This window comes from Excalfactoria chinensis, chromosome 3, assembly GCF_039878825.1.
Source record: "Excalfactoria chinensis isolate bCotChi1 chromosome 3, bCotChi1.hap2, whole genome shotgun sequence".
NCBI lineage: Eukaryota > Metazoa > Chordata > Aves > Galliformes > Phasianidae > Excalfactoria > Excalfactoria chinensis.
In genome coordinates this window covers 6,022,892-6,039,042 of record NC_092827.1, presented here as the reverse complement: position 1 = coordinate 6,039,042, position 16,151 = coordinate 6,022,892, and the positions used below count along the sequence as shown (strand labels likewise).

At 41.2% G+C, this 16,151-nt stretch overlaps 1 protein-coding gene across 13 annotated transcripts in view; it reads right to left on the bottom strand.

Moving 5' to 3' along the window:
- The window catches only part of ITSN2 (intersectin 2), a 63,287-nt gene that overhangs the window by 35,570 nt on the left and 11,566 nt on the right, over positions 1-16,151 (bottom strand). For all 13 annotated transcript variants that reach the window (XM_072331344.1, XM_072331350.1, XM_072331356.1 and 10 more), the window contains exons 3-8: positions 6,089-6,181; positions 4,532-4,595; positions 3,376-3,539; positions 1,853-2,050; positions 1,099-1,195; positions 250-392 (exon numbers count right to left, since the gene is read on the bottom strand). In XM_072331344.1, the coding sequence (XP_072187445.1) occupies positions 250-392; positions 1,099-1,195; positions 1,853-2,050; positions 3,376-3,539; positions 4,532-4,595; positions 6,089-6,181 (759 nt within the window). The remainder of the gene's footprint in view (positions 1-249; positions 393-1,098; positions 1,196-1,852; positions 2,051-3,375; positions 3,540-4,531; positions 4,596-6,088; positions 6,182-16,151) is intronic.

The following is a 16,151-nucleotide window of genomic DNA, read 5'->3' as shown; positions in this document are numbered from 1 at the left end:
AAGTCAATGAAGAATTACTCCCTTAAATTACTTTCCAGAAGTTACAAATCCATGCCTGCAGTATTGCCACATCTTTCCTCAACTGCTTTCTTTGTAAAGAAAACAAAGCCCAAATAGCTAAGCAATTACTGATGGATATACGCAGAAATGGAGCACATGGCACAAAAACAACCGTGTAGATGTCTCTCATTTTCACAGAAAGCACTGCTCCACTGCTCTCTCCTGATCTGTACCAAATGCCATACTCACCTGATAAATATCCACTCATGCTTTTATCAAGGCTGTTAAATTTCTGTCTGTATTTTAATCTGGAAGCCTGAGGAACTGCCCAGTCTGAGGGTGCAATCTTTGGTGAATTCCCAGCTAGCGAAGCACTGGAGGAAGAATTTGAACTGTTCCAAAAAAGAAAGAAAGAAGATCTCTGTGTTAATCACTAGGATTAACAAACAGGCACTGTAGAAGATATACAGCTTCATCTGGCGCCCGGATGAGGAGCCCAAAGCTGGACATGCATTCATCCTACATTTCTTGTGTCAGCAGCAAAAAGGCACAAACACTTCTGAGTCACCTTATGGAACTGAGAACCCTCTGCACTGTCCTTTGGGAAACTGTTCCCTCAAAGCCCAACTGTACAGCAGGTAAACCCAAACCCTTCCTTCTGCCCGTGACAAAGCTCTAAAATCAGCAAACAGAGCAGCTGATGACAAAGATTTATGATCTTCTATTATTCATAAAACAAATTCACAGATAAACATTTACAACAAACGCTGTTCTTATGTATCTGTTGGTGCTATCTATAATGAATGAGCACATCAATCCATAAACGCTGCTTTTACAACCACTTGTTTTGCTTCTATTTGCTAATGCTGTACATTCCACTCTTTTTGGCACTGCTTTTTCTTGTTTGAGCTTTCTCATCCACTTCAGAAAGCTTTGTTAGAGTTAAAATATTAATTAGCCTATATCAAAACTATTTACTTTCAGATATGGCAGGCCATTATTAATGAATAATACCTTAAAGACATAAGTGCTTCATGCTTCTTAGGAGGTGTAGTACTTGAGACTAAGACATAGCCATTGTAAACCTAACTTTCATACCTGCTAGATCCTAAATCGATTAGTGACTGTGCCTTCTGCATGTTAGATCCACCAAACCCTCCTGCCACAGGACCTAAGGAACTAGTATGAGGCTGCACTGAAACAAAGAAAAACAAAAGCTGTAAAGAAAACAGGTACACGGTAGCAAAGTTACCCAAGTGTTTGAGAGAAATAAGAGAAACTAACCAGCGCCTTGCTTTTAAGGCTATTTAGTTATGAAAGATGGGATGAACGCAAACTTTGGAAAGAACATGTGTGTACTGGGTGGCCAGCAGGGAGAGGGAGGTGACTGTCCTCCTCTACTCAGCTCTTGTGAGGCCCCATCTGTAATACTGCATCCAGGCCTGGGGCCTCCAGCACAGGAAGGATGCGGAGATCTTGGAGCGGATCCAGGAGGCCACTAAGATGACCAGAGGGGCTGGAGCACCTCTCCTATGAGGAAGTTGAGGGAACTGGGTTTGTCTAGCTTGAAGAAGAGAAGGTTCCAGGGAGACCTCATTGTGGCCTTCCAGTACTTGAAGGGAGTGTATAAACAGGAGGGGGAACAGCTGATTACAGGGATGGACAGTGATAGGACAAGGGGGAATGGTTTTAAACTGAGACAGAGGAGGTTTAGGTTGGATCTTAGGAGGAAGTTTTTCACCCAGAGGGTGGTGATGCACTGGAACACTAGCATCAGTTTTATCTCTGAAATTAGCCACAGAGAAAATGAGATTCACACATCAAACTGAGCCGTGGACTGCACTATACTTACTTGAAGAGAAAGGTATGGCCAAAGGCTGCAGAAGGCTGGATGTTCCATTTGGCAGTGATGAGGTACTGACAGAAGGCACCAGGGGAGCAGAAATAACCAAAGGAGGAATGGATGTCATTGAGGTCAGAGACATTGGAGCTAATGGTGTGATCGTAGACATGGATGTTGGCATGGACAAATTTGGCATACTACCCATTCCTAGAGCAAAAACAAACAGTACATGATGTTGCATTGCAGAGACTCCAGCAAGAAATGAAATCCACTATGCTAAGTAAAAACTACACAAAGCAGCCTGGATACAGAGATGCGATAAATTAAATAGATGCTTGTGTAGAGTATTTACTTTTCCACTCACACAACACAGCTAACAGAAGGAAATATACCAAAGCAGATGAATTTTCAAAATGAAAGCCAAACAAACCCTGCTCCTTACAAGCAATTCATTCTCCTGGCTGACCTGGCAGATATTTCACAAAAGGATTAAGATGTCATTTTCTATAATTATCAACATAACTCACTTTTTAACAAGCCTTTCTGTGTCTGCCCCCTGAGATAGAACTCTAACAGAACAGGAAACTTGCAACAATTCTCTACAAAGAACAGCTCGTGATATTTCTGAACTAAGTCTCTTCCTAATCTTGGTCCTGGAAGAATGTACAAGGGTGAAATATCCATATTTAGGGACCCACACCCAGCACAGGGACTTCTTTAAGGCAGTTTTCTGATTAGGACACTCGAATTACTGACTAAATCTTGTGGAGGAAAACAGGATGCAGATGAGGTGATGAATGGTTAACAGTAAGTATTAATTTGCCAACCACAGCTATATATAAATGCATGCATTGGTATGCAAACACAAGGTTTAGAGTTGGGCAGGCATTTAAAATCACACGTGCAATTAATACACGCATGCATTTAACTGTATAAACACCAAAAGAAGCACATGCTGAATTTAGTAGCCTAGCTGAAACCAGGTGAGTATTTTCTCCTACAAGATACCCATCAGTGTGCAGACATGCACTGACACACACTCAATTCCAAAACATAGCAGAAAAGTTAAAAACAATTATATTCCGTCAATGATCAAGTAAACAATCTGATTCATCCTATAGAAGTATTATACATAACTGATGTTAAAACTTTGACCACTGCTAAGTTTGACTTAAAAGGAAGAAAGTTAGGAGTGTAATATGAGTGAATAGAGGGAGACAGAAAAAGGCCTTCAGTATAACAGCCTGCAAGTCAAAGGGCAGATGTGAAGGGCCTTCCTGAACCTCAAAATTCAATAGATGCTGCTTCTTTATTATTTAACGTCTCCAGAGAATGAAGTCATCAAAAAGGCCATTTGCTCTGCCTCAAGTAAGAGGCTTCATGGATTTCTTGCATCAGCAAAGCCACGGTGGTTTTTTTGGTTTTAACTGACTCCCCCAGTGATGTGGTCAGATTAATGATACTTGTATTTGAATGCAGATCAACTGTGTGTTTTCTCTTTGAACACTAATTAACTATATATTAATAAGTACCGAAGCGAGCTGACATTAGAGGTGAAAGTACTGGAGTTTGTTTCATGACAGGAGGGAGAACCATAGGCAAGTGCTGTCCTTGTAATTTCAGCTTGATGAGTTTCATGGCTATGGAGAACTCCAGTTGATCCATTTTTCCATCTTTGTTCAAGTCTGACAGTGCCCTTAAGGGAAAAACAAAGAAAGAAAGAATTCACATGGGAGAAATGTAACTTCAAGTTTTCCACAAATGAGAAGCGTTATCATCAATTTTACATATTATTTTCATACAAAAAAACAACACACTGCAACCATCTATATGCTTTCTACTTACGACAACATTTAAATTCTCGTAAGTTTGCATCATTTCACACTATAATGCCTAACTATATCCAATTAAATTCACTTGGTAGACTTCTACTTACTTCAGTTTCAAAGTTACTGTGTATTAAATACTTAAGAGTAGGAAGATATTGGGAAAACAGTCATCTCCTGCTTACTTGTTGCTACAGCAATGCTTCTTTCCACAATCATTTTAAATGAGCAAGTCGTAGCAAAAGGAAATACTGCAAAAAAGCATTGCAATATAGAAACCTGCTACAAGCATTAAAAGCCACTTTGAAAACTGCATTACTTCACAAATTCTGAAATCTTATTAATAATTAAATGTCCACGAACGGGCACAGGAACGTGGATAAAATTAGTAGAAAATGACAAGGTTAATAATGAGCTGCATGTTCCATTCCCAGCTTTGTTCTCTTACTACTCAGAACAAATCAGGGCTGATCTGTGCTGTGAAGTGTCAGAAGGAGAAATTAACTTCGTATTAGATCAAAATACATCCTTTCACACTGCCCACTAGTGAGTTCCTCTTCATTATTATAGCCTGCTCTGACTTTCAGCATGCATACATCTTGATAACAACATCCACTGCAGCACCATGGATGAAGACTGAAGAGTTACAGAGAAGAAAAGCTATCTTTTAAGTGTTGCAACTACCACATACGTGTTGCAAAGAACAGAACTTTGTCCTTTTCCTATGTTACAGATCCGGGTTGGTATCTTACAGTCCATTACAACTACTACGGAGCTACAGATTGTTTGTTTTAGTAGTTGGATGCTATGCACTTCCCATCTTAAAAGATAGAAATATCAAATTAAAGCAAGAACCCCTTACCATATGTCAGCAAGGACTGAAGATGGTAGACCTGATTGCAAAAAAAAGGTACGTGCTTGATCACCTATGACAAACATGAAAAGAAAGAGGTTTTAACACTAGAGACATGGATTACTGACAAGTATCAGGCATCTCAGATAGTCTCAGCACTCTCCTGTGGGAGCAGATCCTCAAAAGGAATCACCACACTTTATCTTTTCAGTCCTGTGTCACTTAGCTCCTTCCTTTTTGACATCTATTTTCAGATAGTCTTCTTGTAATCTTGAATCAGCTCTCTGAAGCACAGCTTCAAATAGCAGTAAGAAGCTTTAAAATGTGGGAGTAAGAAAGAAACCAAAAGGCTGCCAACAGTTTAACAAATGCACCATTTCAAGAAATGTCATACAAGTATAAATGGCCAAAAACGTAATCATGACCCAATTAATTATAGAGGAAAGGATGAGCACATCATTTCTTTCCTTCTCCTTTATCCAACCTAACCTGAGCCATTACTGCCTGCCTAGGAAAAAAAGAAGAAAAATCTCATGTTCTAAGCAATATTCAGTTCCATCACAGAAGCATCCAATAGTTCAGTATTTCAGGAAGAGAACAGGAGCCACTGTGCACATTCGTACCAAATTCCACATCAACTGACATTGACTGCGCTGTTAAACAAAGATATAATAAAACACAGGCAGTGGTGGTTACTCCTCTCTACGAGCAATTTATAAAAGCTTAAATCTAAGGCCTCAGGTTATTTTTTCAGCACCTTCTTCCCCTTCTATTCACATACAGACTTTAATTTCAAGCACTCAACAAATAAATAATGAAGCCTGTAGACATGCACGTGACAACCATGATATGGCCTCAAGGTAGTCCCTGGGACTGCATGCTTTCCAGCTGGTGCTAAAATAGCACCGAGACAGCAGTATTTGTTTGGTCAATGCAGGAGACAGTTATCCCTTAGCCAACAGAAGTACATACTCCCCCCATAGACAACTTCCCACTCTTTTCTCTGTCCTTTCCAGACCAAAAAGAGGAAAAACAGGAGCACCAGAATTAACAGACAGGGTACAGACTCAGCAGATAGTTAGGCAGGCAGGAGTGAGGGTTAATAAACTATAAGCAGTCATTAACGAGTTGTCAGCATCTCTCTCCCTGCCTCCTACTCCAGAACAAAGATATCTAACAGCACAGTGTTCTCCAGCCCTTTTCAGACAGAAGAGAGCACTTCTTGTGTCCCTGACATCGCCTGCCACAATAGCTACTACAAGTGTTTTGTTGGCAGCTTCTCATCTCGATGCAGATTCAGCCCCTGATTCTGTTTTCTGAAGCTAGACAGAGTGACAGCACTTGACTGCTGGCTGCAGAAGTGATGGGGTTAATAACTGTGTGCTTCTGTGCCAGACTTCGACCCAAAGCTCACACAAGTTTAGTAATAACCTGTGGCTGTTTGCCCAAAGTATGCTTATTAGTCACACCACAAAGGCCTGAAATAGGATGTAGTTTTCAATCTGTTTCACAACACTACTTATGTGTACCCAGAAGTTAATGTGTAATGCAGAATCCCAGACTAACCTGTGATGTAGCCTCCCGTGGGCTTAAGGCTATCAAACTGCTTGTCATGCTTGGCCCGTTCTTCTGCGGTGATGGCCCATATGTTTGGCCCTCCTAAAACAACAACACAACAAAAGCTGAGAGATTGAGGATTTTGACAAATCAAGCACGTCACTTATAAAAGCAAAGCTTGGCTTCCCAAAGGACAAAGCAAGATCTAGGCACACCCAGCTCCTACCAGTTTGGCAAGGGCATTATGAAATGCAAACCCGCTTCCCAGATGTGAAAGTGGCAGCTGTAACAACTCCTCAGCCCTGCTGCTTTTTGCTCTGCTTTCAAACAAGCTGTCTTGTCTTTCCAAGCCAGTGCAAAGTAGTTGCCTGTGGCTGCTGTCAGCTTGCAGCTCGGGCAGGAAGCATGCCAACCACAGTACTCTGTGTGAACCAACATTCCCCTGCTCCACCGGTGAACAAACAGGATTCAGCGTCAACTAAAGGTTCTCGCAGAGGAGGCTCACATCCTAAAGCTGCCCAAAAGACTTGTGCTTTATCTCACTGATGCTCTAAAATCAACATTGGGACTGCCAGTAAAAACAGTCTGGTTTTGTATGGTAAAGGAGTAACATTCTGGATTTATGTCTTAAAATAGCATGTGACTTCAATTGAGCTTTTTTCAGTACTTACAAGGAAAAGGTTTAAAAATATTACAGCCTCAAGGTAATACGGAGAAATAGCAAGGAATAATCGTGTGCACAGAGATGTTCGGGTATACTAAATGGAATCAGGAGTGACTTCAGGATCACTCACATCTGCTGTATGAAGGTCTGGGTGTGTGCCTGAGCAGGAAAAGCAGCTTCCCAGTAACAGCTGGTTTGGGATTCATGCAAGAGAAGTTTTAACTGGGAAGCTTTTGACAAAATCTCACCTTCTAATCAGTGAATAGAAGAATGTGTCAACATTTTCAATGGAACCCCCAGCAGTAACGTTAAAAACTTATTAAAAACATCAGCAAAACCTAATCAGCATTACCACTTCCAAAGAACTCTTACAGCATCTTCCAAGGAATGGCATCACTTAGCAAAAAGCAGCCAAGGAAACAATAATTCTTTTAATCGGACATTTACAAGGTTCTCTAAGGGCTATCATTCTCCTCCCATGTTTATACATTGACTTCTTTACACTGTTGTTTCAGATGGAAAGACAAATAGTTAGAAAGCAAACAAATAAGAGGAACTCAATGGAGATATGAATGACAAAATGGTGGGAGGATGTTAGGATATAACCTCGAAGCACCTGAATTTGGAGTTCCACCTCCCCGTCCATCAACAGTTACCAAAGGTCTGTGCTGAAGCAGCTGTTTCACACAGAGGAGACCTCATTTGGAGGAAGGAGAATGAAGATGGGACAAGGAACCCAGCACCGCCAGCTCATGGACCTCCTTCTGTCTTTCCATCCCGCCATGCTGGCCCACCTGTCCATGGTCTCACCACTCAACACAATGATGCAGGCAGCCATAACGCTCCTCAGCGTTACGCAGAAAGATTACACCACCCACACCACTGCGGCTTGTCTAAGGAATACAACCTGCATCATACTGTAGACTTCTGTTGATGTATGCACTGAAGTTCCCAGCATCACATAAACGTATCACAAAGTATACAAGAAGACGGCAATTACTCTTTCAATCCACTGCAGCAAAATGGCTGTTTGCGTAACACGTGGTGAGTTTTCTTTCTTATTTATTTCCCCTATGTTCCCAAACGAGACTTGCAGAAGCACTTCTACAGCAGTCATTACCTGCCAATAATTCATTTTCCAAGGTAAGAATTTCAGATTCTCCCTGTGCCAGAGAGAGAAACCATAAATCCTTCATAACTCGTTCTATAAAGATACGCTCTCATCTACTGAGGGCTTTTGCAGGCACCAAAGAAAGTAATGCAATAGGGCTTAAAACCCAAAGCCCAACCCAGGTAACCTCAATATTCCACTCATAAGGAAACATATAAAAATATATATTACATTCATTATTCAAAGAAAACATTCACTTTCAATAATTTTTAGCGGTATCCCTCAAGACTTGCCAACACTAAAGACGTTTAAGAAGAGATAACAAAGCACCTTGTAATTTAGAAGGTTGCAGGAAAACGTGCCATAAATTCCAAATAGAACTGAGATAAGCAGGGTGGAGCAAGGAATAACCAAAGTCCTCCTGGGGCTGTGATTCTTTACAAGCTAAGAAACAAAACTAAGGGCATAGCACATGAGGGAAGGTGAAAGTGTTGTGAGGGCTCGTTTTCAGCTTACCCAGGTGTCTGTGACTCTTTTGATGTTCCACTTTGGAGATAAGAATAATAAGAACAAAAAAGCTTGTACTGAAAGTGTCATTAAAAATAAGATCCCTCCGAGCAAAGATACCAAATCAGTTTATCTGAAATCAACCCTGTGAACAACAGGGTTGAACACAAGGCCTTGGCAAGTCCACAAAGTGCCTCATGAAACCATTCTTCAAAGTAATTACCATATTTATTTACGGTACAAATGAAACCATCACAGTAAAGACTCACCACAGATGGTAATATTAGTTTGAAACTCAGCTCCCCTGCAAAATCACTATCAAAGCCCAATATGATCCTCAGGAATACTGTGGTCATCTCCCAAAGCAACCATAATCTAAATCTGACCTGTCAGCATTGCCTGGTAGACAAACTATCAAGTTTGTTGGGCCATCGAACGTCTTCCGATGTACAACAGAGACAGCTAAGTGAAAACAAATAGTACAGCTCCACTAAATCATTAGTATTGCAGGCACATCAAAGCGTGCAACAGCAGGAAGACCACTCCTGCATGAAAATCAAATTGAAGTGTGCCACTAAGACATACCAACTAAACACCTCTGGACTCCCCCAACAGTCTTTTGCCCAAACCTCTCAGTTTCAGGCTGAGAAACGTGCTGCTGGTAAGCCAACTCTGGCCAAAGGGAACAACCAAGGTTACCCAGAGCCTTCATTGTTCTTCATTTCTCACTGCTCCAGTTCTTAATCATGGCACATCATACATGACTCACAAAAACCAACCTGCAGGCATCTAGCTCCTCTGGTCAGACTTGGGTGGGTAAGGATGCCTTTCCATCACAACTTTGGGGAAGAGGCACACACACATCCCTTAGTGGAGCAGTGGTGAGCCTTTGGAAATAAGCAACTATGCTGGGGATTAAGCAAGTTATTCTGTTCCTTTAAGCTCGTCCTAAACAAAAGACATCTTCCTAAGAGAACTTTAGGGTCTGTTTATGACAGGATCGTAGACCTTGTTAGGGACAGTCTGCTTTCTTCAGAAGGTTATCAGCCTGATGCAGAGTCCTAATGGCATTTCTAAAGGACTTGCTTTGATGGGCTGCCAACACGAAACAGAAACAAACACTTCTTTCCTTAAAAGGGCAAACTGCAAATGTAAAAGAGGGGAGGAAAGAAAACACAGTTCTAGAAGAGCAGTAAACAGCCTTCAAAATGCTGCAGTGAAACATCTGACACTGGTTAGTATTACCTATAGGCAAATGTAGCTGTGCATACTGGCGTTATTAGCAAAACAGACAACTTCTTCACTTGCAGAATACTGCAAGGCATTATCACATCCTACAGAGAACTACGTGTTTTTCACTGGTTGGTGCTGCTTGTTTGGTAATCTCTAAGAAAAACTATGCTCCTACGTGCTACAAAGTTAATTAACTCCTCTGAGATAATAAAACTAAATTGAAAGAGCACTCCCTGCACACGCAAGTCATGAGGGCGAGTGATTACACACCACTTTTTTAACCATCCAAAGAAAACTAGTATTAAACTTCATAATGACCCTAAATAAATATTTATCCCTGTGTTTAAAAAGGGGGGAATTTCACCCAGCAGTTTGCCTGCAGCTTCATAACTAGGGACTTTCCACAGTTCAACCACCCAGAGCATACATTGCTGCCTCCCATCAAGAGGACTCAAGAGAACTGCTTGGTGTACAACATGCTGGGTTTACTCTACTACAAATACAAACATGGGGAGACTGGAATTCAGTTCACCAAAGAAATATTCACTACAGATCAAACTGAACGACCCCAACTGAGGCAAACAAAGCGTGGAATCATACTTTTCATTTCTCTTTGGTATTGGATAAACACACTAAGAGTCTCAAGCACACAATACCACACCATTATTATGAATTCCCAGAGTCCCTATATCAGCATTTCTAATATTTTCAGTACTTGTTTCTCTTATTTTTTCGTTGATCTTCATTTTTGTAGATTCTTTGCCCACCCCAAACACTACCTGCTCATCGCTGTCTCCCAGCTCCCCTAACCTTAGACCACAGCACGACCCACACTCAACCTCCCTTCCCAACACACACATTTAACCCCACTACTACTTGTCCTACCCAAAAAGCATCACAGAGGCTCTGGGAGTATGAGGCAACACTGCAACAACTGCCAGAGGAAAAGAAAAGGCCACGTCTGTGCTTAAGGACAACTTGAGCAGTTTCTTTAACACACGTGCTGTTACAAAGGAAACACCTGTAGCTGAAGCTCATTCAACAGTAGGAAAAAAGCTCCTGGGTTTCCCCTTCCATTTCATATTTTCACTGAAGTTCTCTGAATTGTGTCCACTGAAGCCAAGAGTCATTTCATTTTATTTTTTTTTGTAAGATGTTTTGAAAGTCTCTGATGTGCTGTCCAAAAATAACTGCTCCACACAGCGAGGCTGTTAACAGATCTGGCCAAGAAACACCTGATTAACTCAAGGGCACGCTCACAGAAATGTGAAGGAAGAAGCAGCAGATGCTGCATTGCGAGGTGTAATTCATACTCCCCCTATTTTGTGCAGGGCTTCCACATATTGTGGTGCATTAGAAATCCTCAGCTTCAGCAGTTCACTACAATTAAATACTGGGGTTGTTGACGCACGTGGCCTGTAAAGAGGAACAGCATTCCATACCATGCCCTATTTTCACTGATGGTGACTGAAGCCCCACTTTGATGTACAAAACCTATCGTGAAGAATGAACATGAGAACTTCTTGCCATGCCGTGATCTCAATTAGAAATGCACTCCTTTTAGAACAAGTATAATCCCTACAACAACTTAAAGACACATTGTCTCGTGTAGTGTAAGATACGTCATAGTATCACAGAACAGCTTGGGTTGGAAGGGAACTCAAAGATCATGAATCTCCAACCCCCCTGCCTCAGGCAGGGCTGCCAACCTTCACATTTAAGACCAGAGCAGACTGCCCAGGGCCCCATCCAACTTGGCCTTGAACACCTCCAGGGATGGACAGGGCAGCCTACAACCCCTCTAGACAGTGACGATCCACTTGTAATCTGAATTTAACAGTGCAACCTGATGATTCCACGGCACTTAAACTATCAGGTTATAACAATGGGATATGACTATACTTACACAATCGCAGTATCATTTAGCTCATTATTTTCATCCATTTTTAGAAGCTCCTTTATAATTCAATTGTAGCCAAACTCCACTGAAACACGATGCAATGCACCCAACAAAACGTTTTAAAAGAAAAAAATAAATAAAACAAAACATACAAAGTGCATCAATTGCCTTTTCAAAATGTGTAAATGAAGATCTTTTTGGAGTTCTGTCAGAGCTCCACTAATGCCAGAACAGATGACAACATGAGTATAAACGTGACTGTACTCCTGAGTGCACACTGCTGTGCTGCCTTTTATGATAGCTGGTTCTAGCACTTCTGTCAACTCATTCAATGGTGTTTTATGAAGTTTTAATGAGACAAGGTATCTTGAATAGCCTTCCCCAAATCTCAGTTCAATAGCAGCAATAACGACGAAGTACTTTTTGCCTAACTGGAAAACCAATGCTCATGAAATCATCTGTAATCACTGAGTTACTGATGGATGCATGTAAAGTAATCTTATTTTTCTATCCGCTGGTGTGGATTTGTACAACATGAATAATTCTGGATGGATTTTAGAAAAGGGACAAATAAAGCCACAACAACAGAAACTTCTCAGTGGAAGGTACGAGATGGTCAAAGAAATGTGATCACTACATAAAATGGAGGGTCCTGTGCCACGTTCTCCCATACCCTGGGAGGCAAAGCCTGCCTCCATTTGTTGCAGGTGTAAGCATACTTGCAGCTGGCAGCCTCCACAACCTTCCTTGGCACAACATGACACAGAAGTTGGAAGATATGCTTATCCTTCAGTTTAGGGCAAGTCAGCAGCTCTTCTGGGTGAACTGCCGTCAACCTGTATCAAAGTGTTTAATAAGGAAAATAAAAGCTTTTAATCAGCACTGTTCAGGAAGAAAACCTGTCGGTGCTTAGATTAAAGCCTTTCATTACTCAAGGTGGATTCTTTTCATACTGCTGCCCACCAGCATTCAGAAAAACCCTACTAATTAACTGAAAAGTTACAAAAGGACAATTTGTTTAATCATTGTCTAGCAAATCTCTGTGGAATGCAGCAAAACTAATAAGATTCAGGTCAGTAGAAGATGCAAAACGATCCTTGAAATTAGGTTGAGGAAAGGAAACGATCCTCTTACAACAACAGGAGCCGACATCAAATCAGAGCAGAACTTTGTTCAAATAATATTATATACTTTATAGCAACTTCTGTAGCTATTATCTTCATATTTCCAGTTTCTCAGACTGGAAGAGGAAGTGTGAGACTAAGAGGAAAAAAGAACCACCGCCAAATTGAAAAAAAACCCAGACAGGAAGGGTGAGACAGAAGGAAAAATGAAGAGGCATTTCCTGAGCAATCTGTGGAATAAAACCAATTAGGAGATAATTTAAGAAACAAGCCATGGTAACGACTGCCAGCTCAGACCAACTATTCACCTCGCTAAGCAGCCAGCTCCCAAGCCCAACACCTGGCATGGAAGGAAAGCATGGAATGAGCCTGTGGTGGCATTTCCTCACTGCATTTTCTCAGCCCTCAGTGTAGCTCCTGATCCAGTTGCGTATGGAATGAAATGGGATGAAAACACACCTGTATCTAATCACACATGGAATCCAAGTCACCTTTTGGCATCCACAGCTTTCAGTGCTTAACTGACACTGTACTAAGTGCTCTGTTTGATAGCTGCCTATGGTATTTTCATTTGATATTGGTTAATTCTTCTATTATGAGAGATCAATTACCACTCTCTTGTCACCTTCCCAAGGTCATTCATCATTCTATACATATTTATTGTATCCATCACTCCAAGCTGGAAAGTCCCAATCAGTATAATTACTCCTCATATGAAAGCTGCTCTAACCATTCTTCCTACCCTCTTCTAAGTTGTAGTCCTGGTACACAGCTAACATGCAAGGAAAGCTGGAAAAAAACCAAAAAAACAGAAAGGTAACAAAAACAAGAACACAAGTTTGCTTAAGCTGTACTCATTAGTATGGTTATTAATAATTAGCAGCATTTTCAGCTACAGTCAGTACAAATAATAGTTTCCTGGCATGCTAGAGCTTGATTTTAAATATAATACATTTTAAAATGTCTCATTTAAGAACTTAAGACTTTCAGTACCTGATTATATCACAGTCCCTAATCATGTTTCCACGGTGGCTCATGTTTACTGAAAGAAGAGAATCAGGAACAGAGTCCTTCGTTGGGCATTATGCTCCGTTCGCTTTCAGATATCAGCAATCTGGGAGAGTTCTGGAGACAAAAGTCCACAAGTTTTGGTTCCAAGCACTTGGAGATTTGAGTTCCCTGGTGTTTTGAGACAATGAGTCCTCAACAAAAAGGAAAAAAAGAAATAACCACATCATCTGCCTACTATAAGCTCATTAATTTCATTGTGAGCTGGTAAGAAACTCAGTCCCACCAACGTTTCTTGTTTTTTAAGTTTTCCAGCATTTCACTCCTTCCAGCTGTCTCGATTATGATTGAAGGCTGTTGTTCAATTGTAAGAAAAACAGCAGATGTCCTCAGCAACTGATCCAAGATACTGAAAAGCCCAAACCTAAAGCATCCCTAATTAAAGCAACACTGCAGCATTGTATAAATGCATTTAACAGACTATGGACAACATCTAAAAATGGTTTATTCTTGCTGTTATGATTAAGGGGCTAAACCTGAACTCATTCTGCCAATACCAATTAATATTATCTCTGGCCTGTTCGAAGTCCATAGACCACAACAACTACAAGAAGGCACAGTATTTAGCAGATGCTAAAAAGACAGTATTTCACACTATGACAAACAACCCCACGTGGTACCAACCATATGAAGCAGTTTATCAGAGTAGGAGTGCAATTCCCAAAATGCTGGTGCTCATCTTTCTATCGAGATGAGTGAAACTTTCAATTGTCAAAGGCCCCTGCAGTTCTGCCGTGTGGTAGATTGATGTTTGAGTCCCTACAGTGAAGCCTTTAGGCTCTAGCTTCATTTTGGGGAAGTATTTCTTGATCTCCTTACATTTTCTGCTTTGTCTTTTTAAGTATATGCTCTGAGGAACAACAGAATCATGAGGAAGTCTCACCAGCATCCAAAACGATTAAAGCAGCCTGAATTATAGACATATTACAGATGATGAATCCCCTGATCCCCCACACAGCGCAGTCTTACCTTACAAAAACTAACACAGTCCTAAAAGTAAAACCTCATCAAGGCAAGGTAGCTTAAAGTAACTGATGATATTTGCCAAGTTACCAACTAATGCTGAAGGTTGGTTTAGGACTGCAAGGTACTTCCAACATCATCATGTCCAGACTGCAGTTACTCTGAGGAGGTACAACACAGAACTCCTTCCCAAAAACCAAGCTCTGCCCCATGGTATTCAGATTCCTCCCTGACCACAGGGACCAGAACATCCCAGAACCATTCTGATTTCCATCCCAAAGCACTAACAGCCAATTCATAGGGGGCTGGAGCTTCATGATCCTTGAGGTCCCTTCCAACCCAGCTATTCTGTGATCTCTATTGAACTTTGTGCTACCACTAAGATCACCAAGTCCAACCCCAACCCACCCCACCGTGCCCACTGTCCATGGTTCTGGAACACCTCCAGGGACAGTGACCCCGCCACCTCCCTTGGACAGCCTTATTGCATTGCATTATGCAACAGCACACAGTATCACTTATTTCACCATCACATTCTACGATGCATTTCCTTTCCCTCAAATTACATAACTATAACACGACCATTGAAGGCATCCGGTTATCTTCCCCCTTAGTCACAGCCAAACCCTGGGCTCCCAGCACACAGCAGAAATTCTTCCAGCTTACAGCAGTATGACTAAAAAGCTACTTGAGGAAGCACAACGGAAATGTGATAGAAGGGAACCAATGATATGCAGCGTTTCCTGAATAATCTTCCCTGGAAAATGACTCCTACATTTGTGTCATCAGAAAATCTAACCAGCATACAAGTGCTTTGTATTAATGATGTTTCCATAAATAATAAACGAGTAAGTTTGGTCCCAGGATAACAGTCCACAGAGAACATCCAAGTCTAGTACTTCCATTTTCTCTCCCTTTCAGCCAGTTCTCTCTCTAATAAACTCCAAAGACAAGACCTTATCCACAGAATTCAGAGACTAAAGAAAAGCATGGGACGCCACCTTCGTTAAAGCCTAGCTCCTTTTATTGTGTTAACATTTACCTCCACATCTCACTATTTTCAGCTTCCAAAATTACATATGAACAAGATACTTCTGCAAGTCTACAGAAGTATTTCTCACTTCTTAGAACTATAGTACACATCTGATACAGGACATGCAACTGGAAACTTAATGTTCTGCAGAGTTTGATAGCGAAACATGTAAGTCCATCTGACTTGAACGCGTGAAGTTTGCCCTGTATCAAGCAAAACCAGTGTCCTCATGCAGAATCCAGGGATTAACTTATGAACGTAAGTAAGGCCACAGAATATTTCTGTCCTTTTGTCTTTGAATTTCCCTCGTTTCCTTTGCCTTACTTGAGGTGGAAGAACAAGTTCTGATGCTTCTTTCGCAAGTTGTAATTCAGCTCAGTATCTTTATCTACACTTGCTGATATCCAAGTCTACAGTTTCCGTGTCTGCAGTGCACACAAGGTTAAGAGTCATGTTGCACCCATTAAGG